Source organism: Panthera onca, chromosome C2 (genome assembly GCF_046562875.1).
Source record: "Panthera onca isolate mPanOnc1 chromosome C2, mPanOnc1 haplotype 2, whole genome shotgun sequence".
Lineage (NCBI taxonomy): Eukaryota > Metazoa > Chordata > Mammalia > Carnivora > Felidae > Panthera > Panthera onca.
This window is the reverse complement of record NC_138347.1, coordinates 148,164,162-148,187,938: the sequence shown is the minus strand read 5'-3', so window position 1 is coordinate 148,187,938 and position 23,777 is coordinate 148,164,162. Positions and strand designations below refer to the sequence as shown.

Sequence of the window (23,777 nt, the reverse complement as noted above, 5' to 3'; positions counted from 1 at the left end):
ATAATTACATTCCTTGATGAGTTTCCTTAAATTTACACAAAATTAAAATATATGACTGTTGGAGCTGGTGAACAAGGAAGAGACAAGTAATCTCAGTGATTTTGACAAGTAAGCCTAAAAGGAATTCAGAGAGATGCAGGAGGGAGCAATCCTGAAAGTCCTTTCAGACAATCCTTTGCGCTTAAAATGAAACCTAATTGCTTTCCTTGCTCCTCAAGGCCTCTACATTATGCGGCCTCTGCCTACATCTCCAGCTTTATCTCCTCTCCTCCTTTTACTCGGTCCTTAGGACAAACTGTTCTCTTTGCAAGAAAAGTCTCCAGATGTTTACGAAGTTTGATAAATGGATAAGGCCTAGGGCGGCGGGGGCGGGGCTAGAGCGGGGGCGGGGCTAGAGCGGGGGCGGGGGCGGGGCGGGGCGGGGTGGGGCGGAAGCGGGGGCGGAGGCCCAGGAAGTGACGGCCCGGCCGGTGGTCCTTCTGGAGTCGGTGTAGTTCGCGGCGCCACCTGTGCGGCCTCCGCGTTCCTGGGCGATGGAGAATGGAGCGGTGTACGGCCCCACCACTGAGGAGAACCCGGGCCCTGCCAGGGGCGCCCGGAGCGGCCTGGCCGCCTACTTCTCTCTAGGCCGGCTTCGGTTGCATCGGCGCCTGTTCAAAGTCTTGCAGCTGGTAAGTCCGCGGCCGGGGTGGGCGAGCCTGGCCGGGGCAGAGGGGGTCTGGCCCCGGGGTCGCCGGCCTGCGGGCTTGGGAGGCTGCCGAGCTGCTTCTCCTCGACCTGGTTGTTCAGGAAGCGGCGGTTTCCACACCCCCAGTTCCTTCTCTGTCTGCTGGAAAGGGGCGCGTTACCTCCTGCCGCCGGGCTGCCTCTCAGCCCCAGGGTCTCCCCGGCTGGGTCCCCGAGGACGACCTAGGGCCCCGGAGCGTGTTACGCGGGTCCAGGAAATGCGTCGGAAAACCCAAGTCAGCCGCTTAGACTTCTGTCCCTCCATCATCTGTTACGACCTTCGTCTCCTCTCCCAGCTGTTACTCTGCAGTATCGTCCAAAATGCCTGTGTTTAGACTACGACGTGCTTTGTGTTTATCTTTCTCTGGTTCTTGCGGTTTTCCTGGTACGAGCCCATGGGGCAGTTTAATTTGTTGAACAAAGTCTTCCGTTACTCCTCACGGTATTGAGATGTGTGTATTCAGTAAATTGTCTCCCAGATGTCTTATGTTGGCTGGAAAAGAATTACCTCTGAAGGAGCGGTATGTGTGTACGAAGTACAAAGTGAAAGGGACAGCTTGTATTTGTGTGCAGGTAGCCAAAGTAGGGCATGGTATACCTCTCCCTCAATTTTATTGAGTTTCCGTTTACTTTAGGCAGTAAACGCGCCTTAACCTAGTAGTGAAAATGTCAAAACACCTTTGAATTTTAATTCACATTACACACATGCTGACATCCCAAGTTCTGTTTTAACCAAGGTGACCATTTTCTGGAAGAGGAAAAATCAGACTGCCTAGAACGTTTGTAAGTTGGTTTTGTTTAATCATCTCAAGTAAAAATAGCCAGTTGGTTTCCTTAGGAAGAACTTAAGTTCTTAGAATTCCGATAACCAGAACTTAACATTCTTGGAACTCAGATGGCCTATTTTTATTAAAGAGAAAAAGAGCTGTCAGAAAACCGGCATTACTTATGAATCATCAAAACGATCACATCTGGGAATAGTTTGGGAATCACTTGGAGGCAGGTGACAGTGTGGCCTGTGGATCCCAAGAGGGTCTGGCTCTCTCTCTTTCCAGCTTCACTTTGGGTAGTTCACACTGGAAACCTTTCAGTTCTTACCGGGCATCAGGGGTTCCCTCCAGCCATTGTTCCTTTGTTATCAGCTGTTCCTTCTGCCCAGAAGTGCTGCTTTCTGTTCTTTTGTCAGTTCGAACAGGACTTTTAGATGTCAGCTGTGTTCCTCTGCAGTAGAGCTGAAAATGTTTCTACATAAATAGTAGAACTCTGTAGAACAGAAAAGAATTAGTATTCATCTGAAATATTCTTGCTGCTCTAAGGACATCATCAGTATTGGTGTCCTGCCTCTTAAATCTCCTATTTTCAGTTCTGTTTTTTTCCTGTTTAATCAGAAATGGCAAAGCTACAGTAAAATTTCTCATTACCTTATTTATACTCTAATAAACTGTATTCCATACCCCTGGAAAAGAATACAACCAGAAATTTTGGTGATAGACTTTTTACTGGGTTGTGGAGAAGAGGAGCAGATGAATTTGCCTCGCAAAAGTTGGTAGACTATTCCTGCTTGTTCTCCATCATACCGTAAGGAGAAGAGGGAAAGAATAAAAACTAATGTCTCTTTTTGAAATCCATTTACAGGCATATCTCAGGTATGGTGGGTTGGGTTCCACACTGCCGCAATAAAGGGAATATCGAGTCTAATGAATTTTTTGGTTTTCCAGTGCATATAAAAGTTATGCTTACACTATACTGTAGGCAGTGAAGTGTTCAATAACGTTGTCTAAAAAATATGCATACCTTAATGTAAAATATTTTATCGCCAAAAAATTCTAACCATTATCTGAGCTTTCAGTGAGTTCACTGATCACCATAGCAAATATAATAATAATGAAAATGTTTGAAATATTGCAAGAATTACCACAGTGTGACACAGAGACCTGAAGTGAGCAAATGCTGTTGGAGAAATGGTACCAATAGACTTGCTTGACTCCTTGTTGTCACAAACGTTCAAGTTGAAAAGTGCAGTATCTGCAAAGTGCAGTAAAGCAAAGTGCAGTAAAATGAGGTATGCATTTATTTCTTTATGGGGAACTTGTAATGTTATAAGAATACTTTCTCTTTTTTAAAAAATGTTTATTTGTTTTTGAGAGTGAGTGTGTGAGCTGGGAGGGGCAGAGAGAGAGGGGGACAGAGGATCTGAAGTGGGCTCTGTGCTGACAGCAGCGACCCTGATGCAGGGCTCGAACTCACGAACCACGAGATCATGACCTGAGCTTAAGTCAGAGACGCTCAACCGACTGAGCCACCCAGGTGCCCCAAGAATGCTTTCTTTAAAACAGATTTTAAAAAATATTTCATTATTGCTTTCCATTTTGATTGTTGTCTTTTAGTTCCTGCTTTGTTTCAATAATGTCCTTAATCTTTTCACAACAGTATATTGTAGGAGTTATGCAGAAAGTGCCAAGGAAGTTATATATGAAATAAAACTGTCATCCAGCTTGGGCAACAGGCAAAGTTTTCTTTGCTAAAGTAGAAGTACATTCTTAAAAGCCACATTCTGCCTTTAGGTTGTTTTACTTTAGATAACTTTTTATTTATTTTATTATTTTTTTAAAGTTTATTTATTTTGAGAGAGAGCACGGAAGCCGGGAAAGAGAGCGAGAGAATCCCAAGTAGGCTCTGCACTGTCAATGCAGAGCCCGACTCAGGGCTCAATCTCATGAACCACAAGATCATGACCTGAGCTGAAATCAAGAGTCAGGCACTTAACTGACTGAGCCACCCAGGCGCCCCTAGATAACTTTTTTTTTTTTTTTTAATTAAGTAGCTTTGCAGAGCTCCAATAAGGAAACTACTGTAATGGAGAACCCCATAATTGGGAGAGGAGGTACTTTAACAAGGGAACTGGAAGTCATGTGACATTTTATCCAAAATGTGGTGCATTTCTGTGTTTGTGTGTGTTATTCCAGGCCCCCAAATCTTACCAGATTCTGAAAACCCCAAAAGAGAAAGGAATCTTACTCCAAAACTTAAAAATCAGACTCTGCGTACTTAGGACATTCCTAGAGTTAAAGGAGACTGAATTAGCTTTCCTCTGAGGTTCTTTTCACTGTGTTAGATTTTTACAAATCTCCGGCTCTGGGGGGTGCTGGTACAGAGCTGAACGCCAAAGGGGTACAAGGGGAGCCTACAAACGGAAGGAGAGGTCAAAGATAAAAGAGCATGACTAGCTCTTGAGTTAGATACTTTTGGAATTACATAGCTGTGTCTGCTACCATTCCTTTAAAACTTTTATTTTGTCAAAGGCTTGTCCAGAATATAAGCATCCCTTACCTACCAACTGCCCTTCCAGAGCTAAAGAAGAAATAAAGACTCAGCTGGGAATGCAGTGTAAGGAGTCATTGCAGTCCTAAGTTTATGCAGTTTATTTATCAGTGTATTTTATCCTTAGATTGGTCCTTATGCTAGTGTGTGTGTGGGGGGGGGGGAGTTGTTATTTTTGAGGGAGTTTGTTTTTGTCTTAAGGGGAACATTGCCATTGGCCACCTGATTCCTTGCTAGTAAGCTGGTGCAGTGATCTAAATCTGTGCAATATTCTCTCTGCAACAGGCTGGCACTGTGTGCATGGTACCAGTTGAATGTCCTGATGGCTGCACAGTACTGTGATTATAATGACTCTTCAAGCAAGCGGTTTGCTTTAGAATTCACCAGTGATTTCAATTTATCAAATTATAAAATTAAGTTATACTCTGTAGGTCCCAAGAAACAAATCACCTAGAAGCAGTTTATCTTATAATGGTGTCCTTTTCACCATTAAATGTGAAAATTGATCTGTACTAAATTGAAATGCTATATTTTTACCTTGAGGAAGATCCATAATGTCAGCAAATTATATCTTTGAACCTTTGTGAGAGTCAATATTTGCCTAAGGCAAGGGAGGCTTAGCCGAACTTCAGGCTGACAGATTTGTTTACTTGGATCTTACATATGACTACAGGTTGTTGTTTTTTTTTTTTTTTTAAACGTTTATTTTATTTTTGAGACAGAGAGAGACAGAGCATGAACAGGGGAGGGCCAGAGAGAGGGAGACACAGAATGCGAAACAGGCTCCAGGCTCCGAGCTGTCAGCACAGAGCCCGACGCGGGGCTCGAACTCACGGACCGCGAGATCATGATCTGAGCCGAAGTCGGACGCTCAACCGATTGAGCCATCTAGGCGCCCCTGACTACAGGTTTTTAGTAGCAAGGTCATTAATTCACGAATTAATATAATTTTGTAGTTGGAGCCTTATAATGAATGCTGAACATTAAAACGTTCTCTTTAGGGCGTGTGGGTGGCTCAGCCCGTTGGGCGTCTGATTCTTGGTTTTGGCTCAGGTCGTGATCCCAGGGTCATGAGATCAACCCCCCCCCCCCATCGGGTTCCATGATGAGCAGGGAACCTGCTTGAGATTGTTTATCTCTCCCTCTGCTCCCCTCCCCTGCTCATGCTCTTTCTCTCTCTCTCCAAAAAAAAAATTTTTTTAAGTTATTTTTATGAGAAATGCTTTAGTTGTAGACTGTTAAAGACAAATGGTAGAGACTTAGTGTTTAATAACGACTGTTAATTTTAAGGAAGACTGAAGTTTCAGAAAGGGTAGTGAAACTGAAACGGAGAGAGACATAGGGTAGTCATTATTTGAATGTTTAAATCACCCAGAACTGTGAGTAAGCCATGTCTTAGTCACTAAGATTTCCCAAATGTGTTGACCCTAGCACGTTGGTTTTAATGTAACATTTAACAGCAAAAGGGGAAATGCACAGAACTCTGATTGTAACTTCGAAAATCCAGTCTTATAGGGAAAGCCTACACAGATATACATAGTTGTCAAATGAACCTAATAAGCAGTTTTTATGCGGCCGGGGGGGTGGGGGGGGGTGGGGAGAAAGCACAGAGTGGGAGTCAGGAGACCTGGGTTTTTGGCTGTGCCTGGCCAGCCTGGGACCAGGCCTGTCCGAGATTCATTCCATCACCTGTAGACACAAGGGTAGGAGACTGTGCCCTCCAAGAGGCTCCCAGCTCCAAAAGCTTGACAATGCCCATAGTTCTATTTGGGAAAATTTTATGTTATTAGAAGAAGCGGCACTGGGCATACTGTTGTTAGGTACTTAGTATTCATTAAGCAATATTTAATGTGAGGTCTTCATGTTACTGAGAGTAAAACTTTACCAGAAAATAATAATTGAGCCTTTCAACTTTTTTTTTTTTTTAATTTTTTAAATTTATTTTTCAGACAGAGAGAGACAGAGCATGAGCAGGGGAGAGGCAGAGAGAGAGGGAGACACAGAATCCGAAGCAGGCTCCAGGCTCTGAGCTGTCAGCACAGAGCCCGACGCGGGGCCCGAACTCACAAACTGCGAGATCATGACTTGAGCCTAAGTTGGACGCTCAACCGACTGAGCCATCCAGGCGCCCCTTTCAACTTACTTTTAACATTCATCATTCTTTCCTTACCCAGTTCAGTGACCTTACCTCTTTTCTTATCCCTAACCACTTTGGTATTTAATGCTGGGGACTACACATTTCTTGAAATTATTACTTCTCTTAACTTTCACATTAAAAAAATTTTTTTTTTTTTTTTACAAAGTGTTTGTTTACCAAAAAATATACATAAATTAGAAAATACGATTAAAATAAAATAAGCACCACTTTACTACCACCCCCTTCACTTTGATTAATGATTTGGAGTATGTTTACTTGCTTTTTTTTTTTAAGTTATATATATATATATATATATATATATATATATATATATATATATATTTACGTTATATATATATTTTAAGTCAGGAAGGGCAGAGAGAAGGAGAGAGAGGGAGAATCCCAAGCAGGCTCTGCACTGTCAGCACAGAGCCGGATATGAGGTTCATGAGATCATGATGTGAGCTGAAATCAAGAGTTAAATGCTTAACCCACTGAGCCACCCAGCTGCCCCTGTTTACTTGCTTATTAAGGAGTTTTCCTAAGAAGTGTTATACTTCCTGTGACTTGTTTGTCAGGTGCTAGTTTCTCTTTTCCTTCCCACTCCTGAACTGTGATACTCTTTCACGCCCCACCCAGTCCTCTGTGCCTCCTGCCTTGTAACCAGCTAAACCAGGCGGGCAGTCCCTGTTGCTTTCATCCAGAATCCATACTCCCTGGCCAGATCATCACATAACCTAACCCCTGGCTCCTTAAACATTTTTATTATCACTCCCCACCCAGTTAGGTCAGTTGTCCTATTATTTCTGCGGGGCTTACCATGCAAATTCTTGCCTTCATGAATCTGTTCTTTTCTGTCCCCCACCTGGAATGTCCTCTGTCTGTCTAGATCGTATGTGTCTCTTGGCCCTGCTTTGAGTCTCACCTTTCCACTTACCCTTCTCTAGCCACTATTAGGTGGATCCAAGCATTCTCCTGAGATTTCCCGAATTTACAGATAATGGATGTTCAGTTATGAGGTGTATTGTTTTCTTATGCACTGATCTTGCTGCTCTGTCCTTGTGTTCCTATACATACTACAGTGTTGGATCAATAATACTCAAATACACTTTTTGAAAAAGTTTTTTAAAATTGAGATATAATTGACATGTATCAGTTTCCGGTGTATAACATAAAGGTACCATATAGTGCTGTCGGAGATTATATATAGGAAGGTTAGGGGCATCGGACAGAGATGGGGAGTCAGGAGTAAACTTCATACTGAATATAGTTTGTAGTGCCGATCTCTTGGCCTTTAACTGGGAGTAGGAACTAGTAAATGCCCAAACTTGGTATTGTACCCCTTTAGTCTCTCAGGGTGTCCGTGCAGAATCTGCCTTTTAATACCCATCTGAGGCTTAAGGTCAGTGAGAATGACTCCTGTTAATAAGTTTGGAACAGGATTGGGGCACCTGGGTGGCTCAGTCGGTTGGGCTTCCGACGTCAGCTCAGGTCACGGTCTCACGGTTCATGGGTTTGAGCCCCTCATCGGGCTCTGTGCTGACAGCTCAGAGTCTAGAGCCTGTTTCAGATTCTGTATCTCTCTCTCTCTGCCCCTCCCCGACTCGTGCTCTGTCTCAAAAATAAATAAACATTAAAAAAATTTTTTTAAAAATATGTTTGGAGCAGGACTTGTAATGAAGACACTGACTGCTGCTACCTGAGCTAGATCCTGCCAGTGTCTTGCAAAGAATAGACAAGCAGTCTGTATGTCTCTAGAAAAGATTTTACTGTCGTATAGGCTACACAGATAGGGGTGTTCCTGATAATCTAATTTATCGTAATAAGAATGGCTCACGATCAACTCTTCTCAGACCCCAGTTAGAGTTTTAGGCTGAGATCTTCTCACAGTTAATTGACTTGTGTACACCTGAGGTATATTTTGCAAATTTCTCATAGAGAAACTGCGAAAAGTTGGATAAGATTTAACATAGAGGCAAGAATAAAGCAAATGGAATATTAGACATTTAGTGTTTTGCTATACTGGAGTCGTGTACAAACTCATCCTGTAATTATAATTTCAGGAGATTGGGGAAGTACCTTTACACAATGGCTTTCTGGGATTCGTCTTGCTGTGTCACTTTGTATCCCGGGTGCAATGATTGGGAGTGCCTTACCTGACCTCTCTCTGAATGAAGTTGTTTGGGATATGCTGGACTATTTTATGACTCACTAACTTGTAGGAAATCCTAGCAGTAAGATCTGTGTTTATCCTTACATGCATTCTTTTCAGAATTTCGTTGGAGGGGAGAAATCCCTTAAAGGCCTTCATACCAATGTAGGTTTGACCTTTTCCTTTTTAACTTTTTTCTTTTGAAATAATTAGATTCACAGGAACTTGTGAAGCAAAATGTACAGGGAGGGCCTCTGTACTCTGTGTGTGTGTGTGTGTGTGTGTGTGTGTGTGTGTACATTTCTCTGCAGTTTTATCACATGTGTAGCTTCCTAGAGTTGCTACCACAACTGCTCCAGAACCCGTCCTATCACCATAGGGTTCCCTCATGCCACCCCTTTACAGCCACACCTTTCCCCTCTCCCCTGGCCACCACTAATGAGCTCTCCAGCTTTGTAATTTGTTATTTGAAGAAGGCTATGTAAGTGGAACCATGTAGTAGGTAACCCTTGCGTTTTGGAATTTTTTCCACTTTGCATAATTTGCAGATCATCTAACTTGTTGTGTATGTGAAGTTTGTTCCTTTTTATTGCTCAGCAGTATTCCATGTTATGGGTGTACCACAGTTTGCTTCATGGTGGAAGGACATCTGGATGGTTTCCGGTTTCCAGAACTATTTTGAATAAAACTGTTATGAACATCCATGTATTGTTTTTTGCCTAAGCGTGAGTTTTCATTTCTCCTGGAGAAGGTAGGAATGCAGTTGCTGGGTCATATGGCAGTCGCCTGTTTAGTTTTTAAGAGACTGGTCAGCTCTTTTCCAGAGTGGCTGTGCCATTGACTTCTTCTTGATGACAGTATGTTGTAGGTCAGCATTTTTATACTATGCAGTGACATGTATCTGCTTCTTTTGGTAGCACTCTTGGTGCCATTAATATATCTGGTTGCTTCTGGCCCGAGGGGCAAAATGGCATTTCCCGATAGGCTTTGGTTTAGGTCACCAGTCATCTTGATGGTCTTAACGCTCAAAGGAAACTCCCCTCGCTTTCACAAAACCCACACAAACCTGCCCAAGTGAACCTCTCTTCTTTGTCTTCTTTCTGTTTCTAGAGGAGAGTTAGCCCCAAACCTGAGCCCCAAATCCTACCTATAGAGAGCTGCTTTTCTTCCTCGTCTTGAGACCCACCCGTCTTACTGGTTTCTGCCTTTTTAAGCATGCTCAGTTCTCTCTCATCTTGAAATTCCCATTCCTTTGACCTTGTCCACTACTCCCCTGTCTGGCCAGTCTTTCCAAAGTACAGCTTGTGACTGTGCTGGCTCTATCTCACCGCTTTGTCCTCCTCTCACTTCTCACTGTGCAGTGCTGTAATCTTAGCCTCCCTGCCTGACCACGCTGCCATGGGCTTGCTGATGTCACCAGCAGCCACCTGTAGCCCAGTATGATGTAAGTGTTTCAGTGTCGTTCTTACCTGACCTCTAAGGAGCATTCATTATTCTTGATTACTTTCTCTTGGTAGAAATCCTTTTTTCTTGTTCTGCTTCCCGCTTGGAATGCTGTTCCTGATTGTCCTTTGCTGGTGTCTCCGCCTCTGCCTATCCCTTAAATTGTGGGGTTGCTCAGAGTTCTGCACTAAGCTAGCTTTCCTCCTTCTGGGGGATCTCACTGGCTGATGCCCACGTCTTCGTCTCCACCTGCGACCTCTCCCCTGGGCTGTAGACCTGCGTACCTTTTGCCTCCTAGGTACCTTCCTTCGCTCTCTCACAAACCCCTCATACCCAGGATATTTAAAACTGAATGGATTCTCTCCCAGCACCCTTGCCTCTTAAAGAAGAAGAACCAAAAAGACCCGACTCTTCTTTCTGCAGTGAGGCCCCAGTGCATCAGTATCGTGTGTGCATACGACATTGGGGGTGCTTGCATGTAGTTGAGTTGCCGAGTTCACCAGAGTGAACCATTGTCCGTTTAGGGCACAGCATTCTGACCCACGCCCCTGTCTGGCACTCTTGAGCACACTTGAGGCCCCTCTTGCGTGCTTTTTTTTTTTTAAACTAATTAATTAATTTTTAAAATTTACATTCGAGTGAGCATATGACTTCAGGCCCTCTTGAACACTCTCGCCTCTGCCATCAGTCGACTTGTGTTATTCGCAATACTGCTAATTACGCTTTCTGTCACCAGACATTTAACTAAATATCACACAGACTAAAATTGAGTGTGGAAAGGAGTTGTTTCCTGTGAAAACGAAGTTGTATGCTTTGGCAAGTCCGAAAAATAAATTACTAAAGTATTTGCTGTGGAATTAAGTTAGAGCGAGGCGCCTGTTGTAGAAGGCTAGTAAAACTCGTCCAAATCTAGAAGGATTCTGCACTCTGCTTCTCAGGTGTCCAAGGCCTTGCTCCACTTCACCTAACCATTGGTCTGGAAGTGGTAGTTACAGATGAAGAAAGTGATGAGTGCAGAAAACATGATGTGGAGTTGCAGTCAGTAGGCTCAAACTCCAAGAAAAGCCCAATTTCAAAAGATTGGTGAATAAATGTGCTTTTTCATTTTAAGTTAAAGCGTTCAAGTATGTTATCTTATTTCCTACTCTATTTATTTGTCTGTTTATTTATTTATTTATTTATTTATTTATTTATTTATTATTTTTTAAAGTTTTTTTAAATGTTTATCCATTTTTGAGAGACAGAGACAGAGTGCAAGTTGGGGAGGGGCAGAGAAAGAGGGAGACACAGAATCCGAAGCAGGCTCCGGGCTCCGAGCTGTCAGCACAGAGCCTGACGCAGGGCTCGAACCCCCAAGCTGTGAGATCATGACCTGAGCTGAAGTCGGGCACTCAGCCGACTGAGCCACCCGGGCACCCCATTTATTTATTTATTTGTTTGTTTGTTTGTTTATTTTTAAAAAAATTTTTTTTAACGTTTATTTTTGAGACAGAGAGAGACAGAGCATGAACGGGGGAGGGACAGAGAGAGGGAGACACAGAATCTGAAACAGGCTCCGGGCCCTGAGCAGTCAGCACAGAGCCCGACGCGGGGCTCGAACTCACGGACCGCGAGATCGTGACCTGAGCCGAAGTCGGCCACTTAACCGACTGAGCCACCCAGGCGCCCCTTATTTATTTATTTTTAATGTTTATTTATTTTTGAGACAGAGAGAAAGACAGAGTATGAGTGGGGGAGGGGCAGAGAGAGAGGGAGACACAGAATCTGAAACAGGCTCCGGGCCCTGAGCTGTCAGCACAGAGCCTGACGGCGGGGCTCGAACCCACAAACCATGAGATCATGACCTGAGCCCAAGATGGATACTTAACCAACTGAGCCACCCAGGCGCCCCTTTCCTACTCTGTTTAAATGTGTCCTGATAAGGGCTTCTACTGCGTCTTGCAATGATATCAGACTACTTGCAATGATTTCCATTACTACTACCCGGTCACTGTCTTGCCCTGATTTCCTACATCACCTTCCCAACTGGATGTCCGTCCCAGGATCTGCCCTTTCCCCAGTGCCTTCTCCATGTTGTAGCCAGCAAGAACTACTAAAAGCATAGACCTGATTGTGCTGCCCATTTGCGTGAAAATCCTTAAAATCCGATTTTTAATAATAAGCGAGGACATTTAGATCTAGCGTCTGCTCACCTCCCTAGTCTGGTTTAATCATTTTTGTGCTGCGGTCCCCTTCCTTCACACTGGATAGTTGAGCCATGCGGACTCAACTCACTGCATGGTTCAGTGGGGCGGGGGGATATATGTATGCATTGGGGTGGGAGGGGTACCAAGCGCTTGCACCTCCAGGTCTTTCTGTGGACTGCTTCTCTGCCTCGAGCTTCTTTCCCTGTCTTTTACCCCCGAGGCTGACCCTCCTGTCCTTCGGGAACCCTCTCCTGACCCCCCCGAGTGGAGGGCCTCTCCTGTGTGCTTTTATAGCAACACGCTGTGTTTTGCCCATTCTGGCCTTTAGCACTTGGTAGTTAATTATTTGCGTACTTGGATTCCCTTCAAGGCAACCGGACTGTAAGTTCTGTGTGGATCAGCTGCATTTAGTAATCGTGTTTGCCCTGGTCTCCACTTCACAGATAGTTGCGTGGACCAGTATGTTTTCTGAATACTGTAGGCTTCTCCGGAAAACACTTAAGTGAAATGTTCTGTTTCTTTTGTAGTTGCTGTCTCTGCTGGCCTTCGTCTGCGAGGAAGTCGTGTCACAATGCACTTTGTGTGGAGGACTTTACTTTTTTGAATTTGTGAGCTGCAGTGCCTTTCTCCTGAGTCTCCTCATTCTGATTGTGTACTGCACTCCAGTTTATGACAGAGTCGATGCTGTCAAAGTCAAGTCATCGGTAAGCATGAAGACCTGTCATCCCTCTATGAAGAACATAGCTGTTTGGAGTCCTGTCCTGTTTTATTGTTCAAACTAGGGATGCTTGCAACACTCAGGAGCAGAAGACACTATCCATTGTTCCAGTTCTGCCCTTCGGCAACTCCATTTTCCCTGCCAGATGGTGGGGGAGACGGGGAAAATGGAATGAGAAGGAGGACGGACACGGCCGGGAGTTTACAGTTATGGGTGGTTTCCCCTAACTCCCGTTAGGTATTTTTTAAAAACTAGGATTTTTGCCACTTTTGATTTCTCACATTTCAGGGTGTCGCTCGTGGGCTCTACAGTTTCTCATTGTGCACCTGTCCTGTGCCAGGCATTACGCTGGATGCTAGAGAGAGTGATGAACTAATGTGACGTATTTCTGGAACTTTTAAAATGAAACACCACACAGGGGTGCCTGGGTGGCTCAGTCGGTTAAGCATCCGACCCTTGATTTCAGCTCAGGTCGTGATCTCAGGGTCACGAGGTCGAGCCCCACGTCAGGCTCCCTACTGAGCACGGAGCCTGCTTGGGATTCTCTGGCTCTGTCTCCCGGGCCCTCTCCCGCCATGTGTGTGTGCACGCTCTCAAAAAAAAATAGTAGTAAAAAAATGTTTTAAAATGTGACGCCACATAATCCTACCTGTGGTTTTGACTTTTATTACAAAGAAATTTATCCATAAGTGGATTAAGGAGACATTTGTGGAATTCATTGTTCAGAAATTTCCCTTTTAATGAAAGTGCACATTGGAAATTTTATTTTCACAAAATCAGTGATACATAACTTTCTAAATCTGGTCTGCTAGTGCATGTTTTTATTTGAGTATAGTGTGGATTTGTGAGATGACACATGAGACGATTCACACACTGACTGCACTTAAGGAAGGAAGGAAGAATTGAGCATTTTACTTCTTCAGTAGTATTGGAGTGAAACAGTAGTGGTTTGTGAAGAATTGTACATGTCAGGGTCGACATATGTACGAATTCACATCTCTGAGGGAAAAGATAAAACTCAGGGTAAATTTTTAACTATTAAGGTTAAGGGATAGGGGCACCTGGCTGGCTCAGTCAGTAGAGTGTGTGACTCTTGATCTCGAGTTTGTGGGTTCAGGCCCTACACTGAGGGTAGAGATTACTTTAAAAAAAAACAAAACAAAACGGTGTAACAAGATAAATACAAAGCAGTAAAATTCTGTTATTGTTTTGAATTAATGAGAAGTAAACATTGGGTCATATTAGTATACACCTAAGATACTTATTTTTATCTGTACACCCTTTTGTACTACCCTTTATAATTTTGTGCTGTAAGATCTGTTACCTTCTTTTAAAAGAATTATTTGAAGGTTAAAAATTAAACAAAAAATTGATACCACAATAGTTAAAAAAGTAACTTTGAAAAAAACAAAACCAAACAGGTAGAGTCTGAATCCCATCCATCAAGTCTCTTTGATGAGCACATACATGCGGATCTTGGTGTGGCCAGTGTATGACTGTTCCATTACCTTCCTTGGTGACAGCTGCTGTCAGCACAGACTCGTGTCAGATCCTGTATATACTGTGACTTAGAATCCTCATATGGTAATGCTCCATTTTTCCAGTGAGGAAACTTAGATTCAGGGTGGTTATGTAACTTGTCCAAAGTTACACAGCTAGGGTAAAAATAAACCGAGATTGCAACCCAGAAAAACCCTCCACACGCTGGATTCCGTTCTGTGGCCACCGCTGAATCCTGTTGGAACCAGTGCCCTAGCCAACTTTAGATGCTGTCATGGCCGATATCAGCCCCCCGTTATCTAGATCTCTATATAATGATGACAGTAACAGAGCCTATTTATTGTATGGAATACGCATATTAAGATGAGGATACAGAGAATATCTTCGAGCTTTTGGCAATCATATTTGTAATCTCTAAGTCCTTCCTTTCTGCAGACAGGTATGTGGTAAGATTTGGGGGCAAGTGAAAAGTTAACTTGTGTCTGAGCTGATTGATTTTTAGTTCCAGTGTATGAATTTATATTGTAAACATTTAAGATTGAAGTGATTTTTTTCAGTTTTTACTCTCTCCACAGCAAAACAGTATCACTGTCCGTACGAATATTTTTAGAAATGTTTAAACTTTAGTGCTGCATCTGTAGTGTTTAAGAACCTTGATCTTTTTGACAAGAAACAATATTACAGTATTTTCCAGTTTAATGGTCTATAACTAAACAAGATGTGAAACATTTATGACATCTTGAGCATTTAAGTTATTTTAGAGTAAGTGCTGATCTTAAAATGCTGGGGGGTAGGGCAAGGAATAAATCAGTCATTTCATCCTAAAACAGCCTTTGTAGGTATTTTACAAAAAAACTGTAAATATTTTATTTCTTTTGGGTGTTTCGTGTCTATTCATAGATGATGATGAAGAGTTACAGTCCTATATGTTGTACTTTTCACCTAACACTGTAAGGATTCCATGTTTGTTTGAAAGGTTTAAAAATCACTTTTACTCCCGACCTGTTAACGGACTCAAATACTTTTTTAATGTCAGAGGTTTTCTGTTTTGAGTGTGTGATGGGTGGTGATGGTGGTAGTGTCTAGGGAGGACCAATAAGCTCTTTGAAGGGAGGATCGTTTCTATTCCATGCTACTGTGGCTCACGTTCTGTCAAGAGTAATAGTAGCCAAGAGTTGTGGGACACTTACCGTGTGCCTGATACTGGTGGTCTAAGCATTTTCCACAGATTAACTCAAATCTTTAGAATCACTTATGAAGAGGATACCGTTCTTATTCCCATTTTGCAGATGGAGAAACTAAGGCACGCAGGTAATTAAGTGACAAATTCAAAGTTATACAGCAGGAAGTAGTGTAACTGGGATTTGAACTCAGGTGGTCTGGTTCCAGAGCCCATATTTATCGAACAGTAAGTTATTCTGTCTCAAAATGGTTGTCCTGTTTAATACCTCCTTGAATGAAATCCAAATATTAGTAAATGGAGTTTTATATTTGTGTGTCGCCGATTTGAAATAACATTCAAAGGAATAGGAAAAGCAAAAGTATTATAGAAAAACACCTCTTTTAGAAGCAAAAAGAAAATCTCTTAAATTTTTTGGTGAATGTTACGTGAACAGCGGACAGTCTGGGAATTCTGTGTTGGGTAGTTTTATCGATATTAGGTTTACTGGAGATGCATCTCAGGAAACTCTGAAAGTATCAGACTTAAAACCCTGAGCAATGGCTGTCATTTTACCGGTTTCTCCTCTGAATCAAGTGTGTGTCAAGTGCTGTTTGCAGTTGGCATCTGAGAGGGAGCCTTACCAGATAATGCCAGAGAACTTCGTGTCATGAGCTACATTATGATGAGATATGGAAGCTTCTATAGAGCAGATAAGCTCATCATACAAGCTCATTTTGGGTTACTTACTTGGAACGATTGAAAGCAATACGTTATTCCAGAAAGTTTACGTGTCTAAAAACATACTATTGGCATAATTTTATTTGGTAAATGACGGGTGGTTCATCTGATTCTCTCTTTTCTAGAGTGCTTTCAAAGCACTGAAGTACTCTCAGAGAGGCCATCCTAGCATAGAATCCTGATCTTCCTTAACTTATGACGGGGTTATATCCCGATAAAACTCATCGTAAGTTGAAAATACCGTTAAGTCGAAAGTGCATTTAATACACTTAGCCCCCTGAACATCATAGCTTAGTGTGCTCAGAACACTTACTTTAGCCTGCAGTTGGGCACAGTCATCTCCCACAAAGCCTGTCTGATAACAACGTGTTGACTCATGTCATTGAATACTGTCCCGAAAGTGACAAATGGAAGGGCTGTGTGGATACAGAAGGGCTGTCAGAGTACGGTAGTTTACCCTCGTGATTGGGGGCTGACCGAGAGCCGCTGCCACAGCCCAGCAGCACGATGGAGGGTCATCCCGCGCAGCGCCAGCCTGAGAGAGGACCCACACCCACAGCTGGAAGTACAGTTCCTACTGAATGCATAGTGTTTTGGCACCAGAGTTAAAAATCACAAGCGGAACCATTGTAAGTCAGGGACATCTATACTTTGAAAGGGAAGAAAAATTTTTTTCTTTCTGGTTTTTCTTTTTTTGTTTGTTTTTGTTTTTGTTTTTGCTGGAAGTAAGATGGCATGTAATAAATGGCTTTGGAAATTTTCATATGTCCTAGAGAAAACAACACACACATATACACGCATGGCCTTTTGGGAAACTGCTTTTATTGAAAGATTATCTTGTGATGTGTTCTGAATATGCCCCATCCAAAGTATGGATAGCATTCCTTTACAGGATAATTAATGAATGCCAAGCTTATGGAAAAGTTAGAAGCTGAAGCATGTAAATTTGGGTTGCATGAAAAAGCTGTGTCACCAAAGTTTTTTAGAAGTAAAAGCCAAAAACATTTGTTTCTATGAACCTAACCCTACTGTATTCTTTGTGCACGTGTGTAGGATTTCTATATTACTTTGGGCACAGGATGTGTGTTTTTGTTGGCATCCATCATTTTCGTTTCCACACATGACAGGACCCCAGCTGAGACAGCTGCCACTGTGAGTACCTTGTATTTTGAACCCTTGCTTATTTTTGTTTCCTTAGAAATATGGAGCTTGGAAAGTACTAAAAGGTTATACAATAGGGGAGCATTGTTCATCTTTTAACTTATTTTTCAGTGTAATTTTGAACGGAGAACCTAAGAGCAAATAAATATGATATAGCAACCTAGAACCTGTGTTTAGAATTTGACCAAGTTTTGTTAATAAAAACCTAATCACTCCACATATGAATGTGTTCCTGCTAATGGAAGGGGTAGAACTGACTTTGTTATCTGACTTCCTTATCTTCTTTTCTCCTTTGCAGTGCAGCAAAAACACGCATACGTGGCAGGTGTAAAATAGCCACACTATTTTAGAGAATAGTGTAGAGAATACACAGGAGAAATGATCGAAAGGTTCAGCCTCATAGATGAGATCGATAAGGAAATGTTTTTATCTGAAATCCTTGGAGGACCAGATTTTTTTTTTTTTTTAATTCAGAATATTCTGGATTTTACAAAGGCAGTGCTGCAGAGGGCCTGGGGCAGACCCTGTAATCCAACATGTTAATATTTCTGAACCATGAATACTCATAGTAAAGGGGATAAAGACTGTAAGTAGTTTTGCCTGGTGTCACTTTTGAGCCAAGTAAATCATGAAAACGTTTGAGTTTTTGTAGCTTTTTGGATTTCAGAATTACAAATCAAGGGTCATGTCGTGGATTTGTGAACACAAACAACTGAAAATAACAAATCCTCTTGCAAGTCAGCTGGATTCCAATTAATACTTTGTTCATAACAAATCTGAAGTTATAATTAATTGAGTTGTCAGCTAATAGATCATTAAAACTACTCTCAATTATAGAAAACTTAAAAGGAGTTCAGGGACTTGCATGGTTATATCTACCTGTTCATGTGAGCAATTTGTTAGCACACATGTCAAAACAAAACCGAAATTAAATCAGTGCTGAACCTTGACTCATTCTAGCAACAAGTAATACTTATGCCTGAACCATAATCATAAATACATGAACCAATCGGTACATGAAGAGAAAGATCTAAGTTTTAATGACCCTTATGGTTAATTTCAGTTTATATACATATTTGTATTGCAGAGGAGTATGATAGGGTGATCAGTGAAATGTTTTAAGGTATAGAAGTTCATTGCTCTAAAATCCTTAGAGGAAGTGAAATAGAATTGAGGAAAGTTGAGTTGAAGAGGGGGAAAAAAGCATGGCATAAAATTCCAGGTTGTTAAAACAAAGCTTATCTGTATAATTAGGTGATGTGTTAGACTTACAGTATTTAGATTTCATTGGCTATATTTAAGAGTGGTAATTTAAAAACTCAGTATTTATAATAAAAATAAAAATTAAAAAAAACTCACTATAATATGCTGGAAATTACCTTTTGCAACTTATTATGAAAAAAATTTACAGACTTAAATGAGTAAGGGAGTCCATTAAAAAAAGAAGAAAAAATTGAAAAGTATGTGAGCAAAAGATCGGGAATATCATTTGTTTGGATGCTATGGCATAGAGGGCCCTGCATGAACTGGGGCTCTCGAGGGGGTCAGGGATGGCTTCACAGACACAGTGACATCTGATCTGTCCTTAAAGCGTGTAATATGTTTGCCCAATAAGGGGATAGATGCCATCAAGCCAAAATGAAGACTCCAGAGGGGAGAAGCGACTTGGCTTCAGAGATGTGGGATTGATAATTAAATTTAGGTTGGATATGTTGGGGCTATTTGGGTGAATTGATGAATTTGGAGTTCAGTTTGCTTTATAGTGAAATGAGGCAGGATGCATATTCTTGAGGGGTTGGGTGTGAAAAGTCAAGAGATTGGAGCTACAGCAAAATATGAAAAATCAAGAACAAACTGCTGGGGGCGCCTGCGAGGCTCAGTCAGTTAAATGTCTGACTTAATTTCAGCTCAGGTCATGATCTCACAGTTCATGAGATTGAGCGTAGGGCTGTGTGCTGACAGGGCGGAGCCTGCTTGGAATTCTCTCTTCCTCTCTCTCTGTCCCTCCCTGGCGCGCTCTCTCTCTCTCTCTCTCTCTCCCCAAATAAATAAATAAACATTAAAATAATTTAAAAAAAAGAACAAACTGATGGTTACCAGAGGGGTAAATAGGTGATGAGGATTAAGGAGAGCACTTGTCGAGATGAGCACCGGATGATGTATGGAACTATTGAATAACTATAGACCTGAAACTGACATTACACTGTATGTTAACTAACTGGAAAACTTAAAACTAAAAAAAAAAAAAAAAAAAAAAGCGATAATAAAAAATCATGGCGATGGGGTGCTAGAGGTGGAAGGGACTTTAGCCATCACATACATCAGTTTTCTTTTTTTACAGAGCCGTTCTTTGGCCCCCATTTCTTTAAGGGTTTTGCTAGTGAAAAAGATTTCTTCTTAACAGAGTTCTCAGAATGCTTGATCGTATGTTAGAGGAGTGCAATGAGGAAGTGATTTAAGGAAGAGGAAGTAGGTCGTGGTGTCATGTTGCTGTGTCATGACAGGGTGACAAGTAACTGGAAAATATTTTTTAGGTAATTTAACCTAAAAGTATCTTCGAAATAGAATTTCTGTTTTGATAGTGATCACTTTGTGCCATTTTCACTCCCTACTCACGTATTTCTCTCATCTCACCTGTGAGTCAGTCTAACCATTGCCAATAATCCTGTGTTTTGTATCATTTTCTACGATTTTGTTTTTCATCTATTAACCTTAGTGTCACAGGTTTGGCACCCCACATCCCACATGCACACATAAGGCAGGACATCTCTCTTTTGTGGAACTTCAACTAGTAGCCATTATTCTAGAATTTTTTTGTAACTTCTAGTTTTCTGATGACCTTAAAAAGTCTTTTATTACCAGGGGTTGAGAATAACGTGTATAAGATAAAATTGACGAATCGTGTTGCTTGTATAAAACGCTTTCAGAGCCCATTAGGAAATGTGAGATTACATTCCAAAACTCATCATACAACCTTCGCCCTTTCTTCTCCCCAGGTGTTTGGATTCCTAGCAAGTTTTATGTTCCTGTTTGACTTTGCCAGTATGGTCTGGGAGAAGCAACAGGAGTCCCAGATGAGAAAACCTGAGGCTACCAGGAGGACAGAGGCCACTGAACCACTTAATGCTTAAGGACCTAGGGAATAGGTGTTGCATAAGGTATCAGCTGCGTAATGCCTGAGCCCTGGCACAAACTCTTGCAGAATTTATGTAATGGTTAAACCACTTCTTTGGGGGAACAAGGGGAAGGGCAGGAAGGCACTTTTATCAATATTGGACTCTGTGTCAGTCACCACAAATTAGGCCAGAGAACTTTTTGTTTCCAAAAAAAATTTATTTAAATAACAGTTAAAACTTCTGTCAAATGAAATGGTTTTGTTTCTGTTTCGGAGGACAGTTGTTTCTTTAAATCACATAGCTCAACTGATGATCTTTTATTCTGTCATTGAAATACCCAGGCTTTACTGTATCTCACTCAGCCTTAAAATTATATTGTAATGTTTTAGGGTAATTATTATTAACTCTTTCTGAGACCTTTTCTAGCATAATAGAAACTGTATGGGAGGTGTTGTTATTTTATACGTATAAAAGAAACAATATCAAAAACCCTATGTTTATACTGCACTTTGTTGTTGATAAGCGAAAAAAAAAAAGATTTTTTATATAATATAACACAGAAAAATGGAAGAAACTCTCATGGCTAAGGACCAAAGATAAAAAAAGATACACTTCTTGAACAATACAGTGATTATTAAAAACAGGCTTCAACTGCTTACCACTGTCTGAAGAGATAAGTTCACATTGGGAGCTAGGAATTGGTCCATTCCCCTGTTGATATATGGCTCTTCCTACCGAAGTTAATACAGCTGTATCAGTCTGTTCAGCGTTTTCTTTGAAGCCTACCCTCTTTTCAAAACCCCAGCTTTTGATTTTTCATCTATTTGAGATTCTCCCTTTTCTCTTTATCCACATGGTCCATACACTGTTTCATCATCTGACAGAGAGGAGTCTCTGGCCGATGGCGGTTGTCTTTAGGTAGTCCAAACTTTGGGGCCCTTCTAACTGCACAGAGTATGCAGCGGGATCTTTAGGTTTCTCGTTCCCACGTCGGGGATTACTCTGACTTCTCTTTGGGGGAGACCTTCTTCAGGAAGTATCTAGCAAATCCTGCCCAGGTTAACCCTGAGGATGGTGTAAGGGGCAGCCCAGCCATTCCGCTTCAGACTCGTTCTGACCGTTTGCAAGAATGGCCTCTTGCTGGCAGGCTGTCCTAGAGCCAGCCGGCCAGGGCACTTGGTCCTTTCTGCGCAAGGGGTTCACAGAGTAGATCTTTCTTGTCCTCCTCTTAGAATTTTGACTCAGGACTCTGGTGTGAAGGCAATAAGCCCACGTGTCAGGTACTTCAGGACTTCGGTGGAAGTCTCCTGGGCTAGGTGGACCCGGTGTCCTTCTGAAGGAGTGGAATCGTGTTCCCAGTGAGACCATTTAATGACCCTATCCGTTTGAAATTTCTCATTTGTGTGTGTGGATGTGGCAGGTGCGGTAGTCAAGAGTTCAGCAGCACGGCCTCCCACGGCTGCTGCCCTCTCTTGCTGACTCGGGACTGTATCCATTTGTTCCCAAGTTTGGATGCTAGCGCCCGTGGTGCTGTCACCACTACCCGCCTAGGGGATAATGAACCCGATCACGGATGCTGTCTTTACTGGGCATACCATCCACGAGAGGAGAAATAGCTTGGGTCCTGGGCCCAAGAATGAAGAGTGGTTCGAAGATAAGTAGCGTATGGTCAGCAAGTTCTGGAATTTCACCCCCGACTGTACACTGTCATTTTAAATATCATCCAGACCCAGCTGGGCTTTCACAGCAAACCATCCGGGCTACCTCAGGGTCCCCGCACGTGCACGGGCTTCGTTGAGTTTGATGGGACGTGTCCCAGCTGGCCGCCTCCGCACAGCACGTCGGCATCGAGCCGCAGCGCTGCTCGCTCTGAGGCTTGGCTTGCGTCTCTCTTATTGGTGCAGAAGTGGGCCTCTTAGCTGCCACTTAACCTTCCCTTTGCAGAAAGGTAATATATTTGCTGGTATTTTGGGTCCCTCTGGAACTTTTCTTCATCCTGTTTCTATGGGACCCATGACTGATTGGCCCCCCTCTTCTACTGTAGAAGGAATTAGAGTGAAAAGACCACGTGGTGAATAAAAAAAGTTCAAGGAAAACTTGAGACCAAAACCCCTTTGATGTCCGAAAAAGGGCAAACTCAATAAACTGAAATGTCACATAATTTTTTATTAACAGCCATGTTAGATTTGTTATATTTTATACAAATAAACTGTTTAAAATGGTTCTTAAAGATTTTAAGAGAAAATGCATACAATGTAAGAATTTTATAACTGCCATACTTAAATTATGTTCTGCTTGGGGACTGGGAAATGTATTTTTACATTGTTTATAGCCAATCGCTTTTGTATTTATCAATTTAAATCCTGTGGGTCTCTCTCTCTTTTTTTTTTTTTATCTCTCTCAATGTCAAATTTTGTAGTTTTCTTTTTAAATAAATCCATTTTATTGTCTACACCTCTGTAGTTGTTTCATTATCACAGAAGCCTGATGTTGAAGATGAAAACTTTCTCCAGAGTTCTAGGAGTTGGCTGTACCATCTTGGTAAGTACTTCGGTGGGATACTGGACTGTGCGTCTGCCCAGGCGTGAGGCACAGGTAGGAAGTTGGAACACACGCTGAGACCGCCTTTGTTGGGAGCCATGTCTGAAGAGTTGCAAAGGAACGTTACGGACTAAACACCTTTAAATACTCTCCCTCACAATTCTCGTTGTGGCTACACAATGCTAAAAACAAAATAGGCACATTCTCTTTCAGACTGTTCAGTGACAGAGAAAGTGTGAAGCAAAACTGGGGTGGTTCTGGTAAAGCTGCAACTATTTGTGTGGTTTGCAGAACTCCCGCCTCCAGTCTGTGTGAGAACAACAAGATCTTTATAATCAGCAGGAACTCACTGGAATTCGTACATTCTTCAGAGTTTTGTGTTTTGTTTTGATAAAGAGCATTGTCTTGGGGCGCCTGGCTGGCCCAGTTGGTAGAACATGCGACTCTTGACCTCAGTGTTGTGAGTTCAAGCCCCATGTTGGTGGAGAGGTTGCTTAAACAAATGAAACAAAAAAAAAAAAAAAAAAAAAAAAAGGAGTTGTCTCAGTGTGCTGTCAAGTGCAAGGAGCAGAAAACCTAAATAAATAGGTCTTAAAGAGTAAGGAAAATATTTCATAAGCCCAGGTAGGGCCGTTCTGTGACTGGTCGACGTTCAGCGTCTCAGCAGTATTATCAGGGACCCAGACTCTTTCCATGTTTTTCTGCCCATGCATCTTCTGCTGTGAGTCTTTATCCTCAGGATTGACCCCTTATGGTGTAGCAAGACAGGCGACATCTCCAGGCATCGTTCACTTGCACAACAATGTCGAAGGCCCAAAGAAGAGATTGTGCATTGCTGTGTCTCTAAGGTGTTCTTTTTTCACAAAAGCCCCTTGG

General features: G+C 42.1%; 1 protein-coding gene across 1 annotated transcript; it reads left to right on the top strand.

Moving 5' to 3' along the window:
• Window positions 1–441: 441 nt before the first annotated feature.
• CMTM6 (CKLF like MARVEL transmembrane domain containing 6) lies at window positions 442–22,812 on the top strand. The gene is made up of 4 exons (XM_060638445.3): window positions 442–671; window positions 12,493–12,669; window positions 17,137–17,235; window positions 20,241–22,812. Exons 1-4 carry the CDS (start codon window positions 534–536, stop codon window positions 20,373–20,375), a joined length of 549 nt encoding a protein of 182 aa, XP_060494428.1. The 5' UTR covers window positions 442–533; the 3' UTR covers window positions 20,376–22,812.
• Window positions 22,813–23,777: the final 965 nt, after the last annotated feature.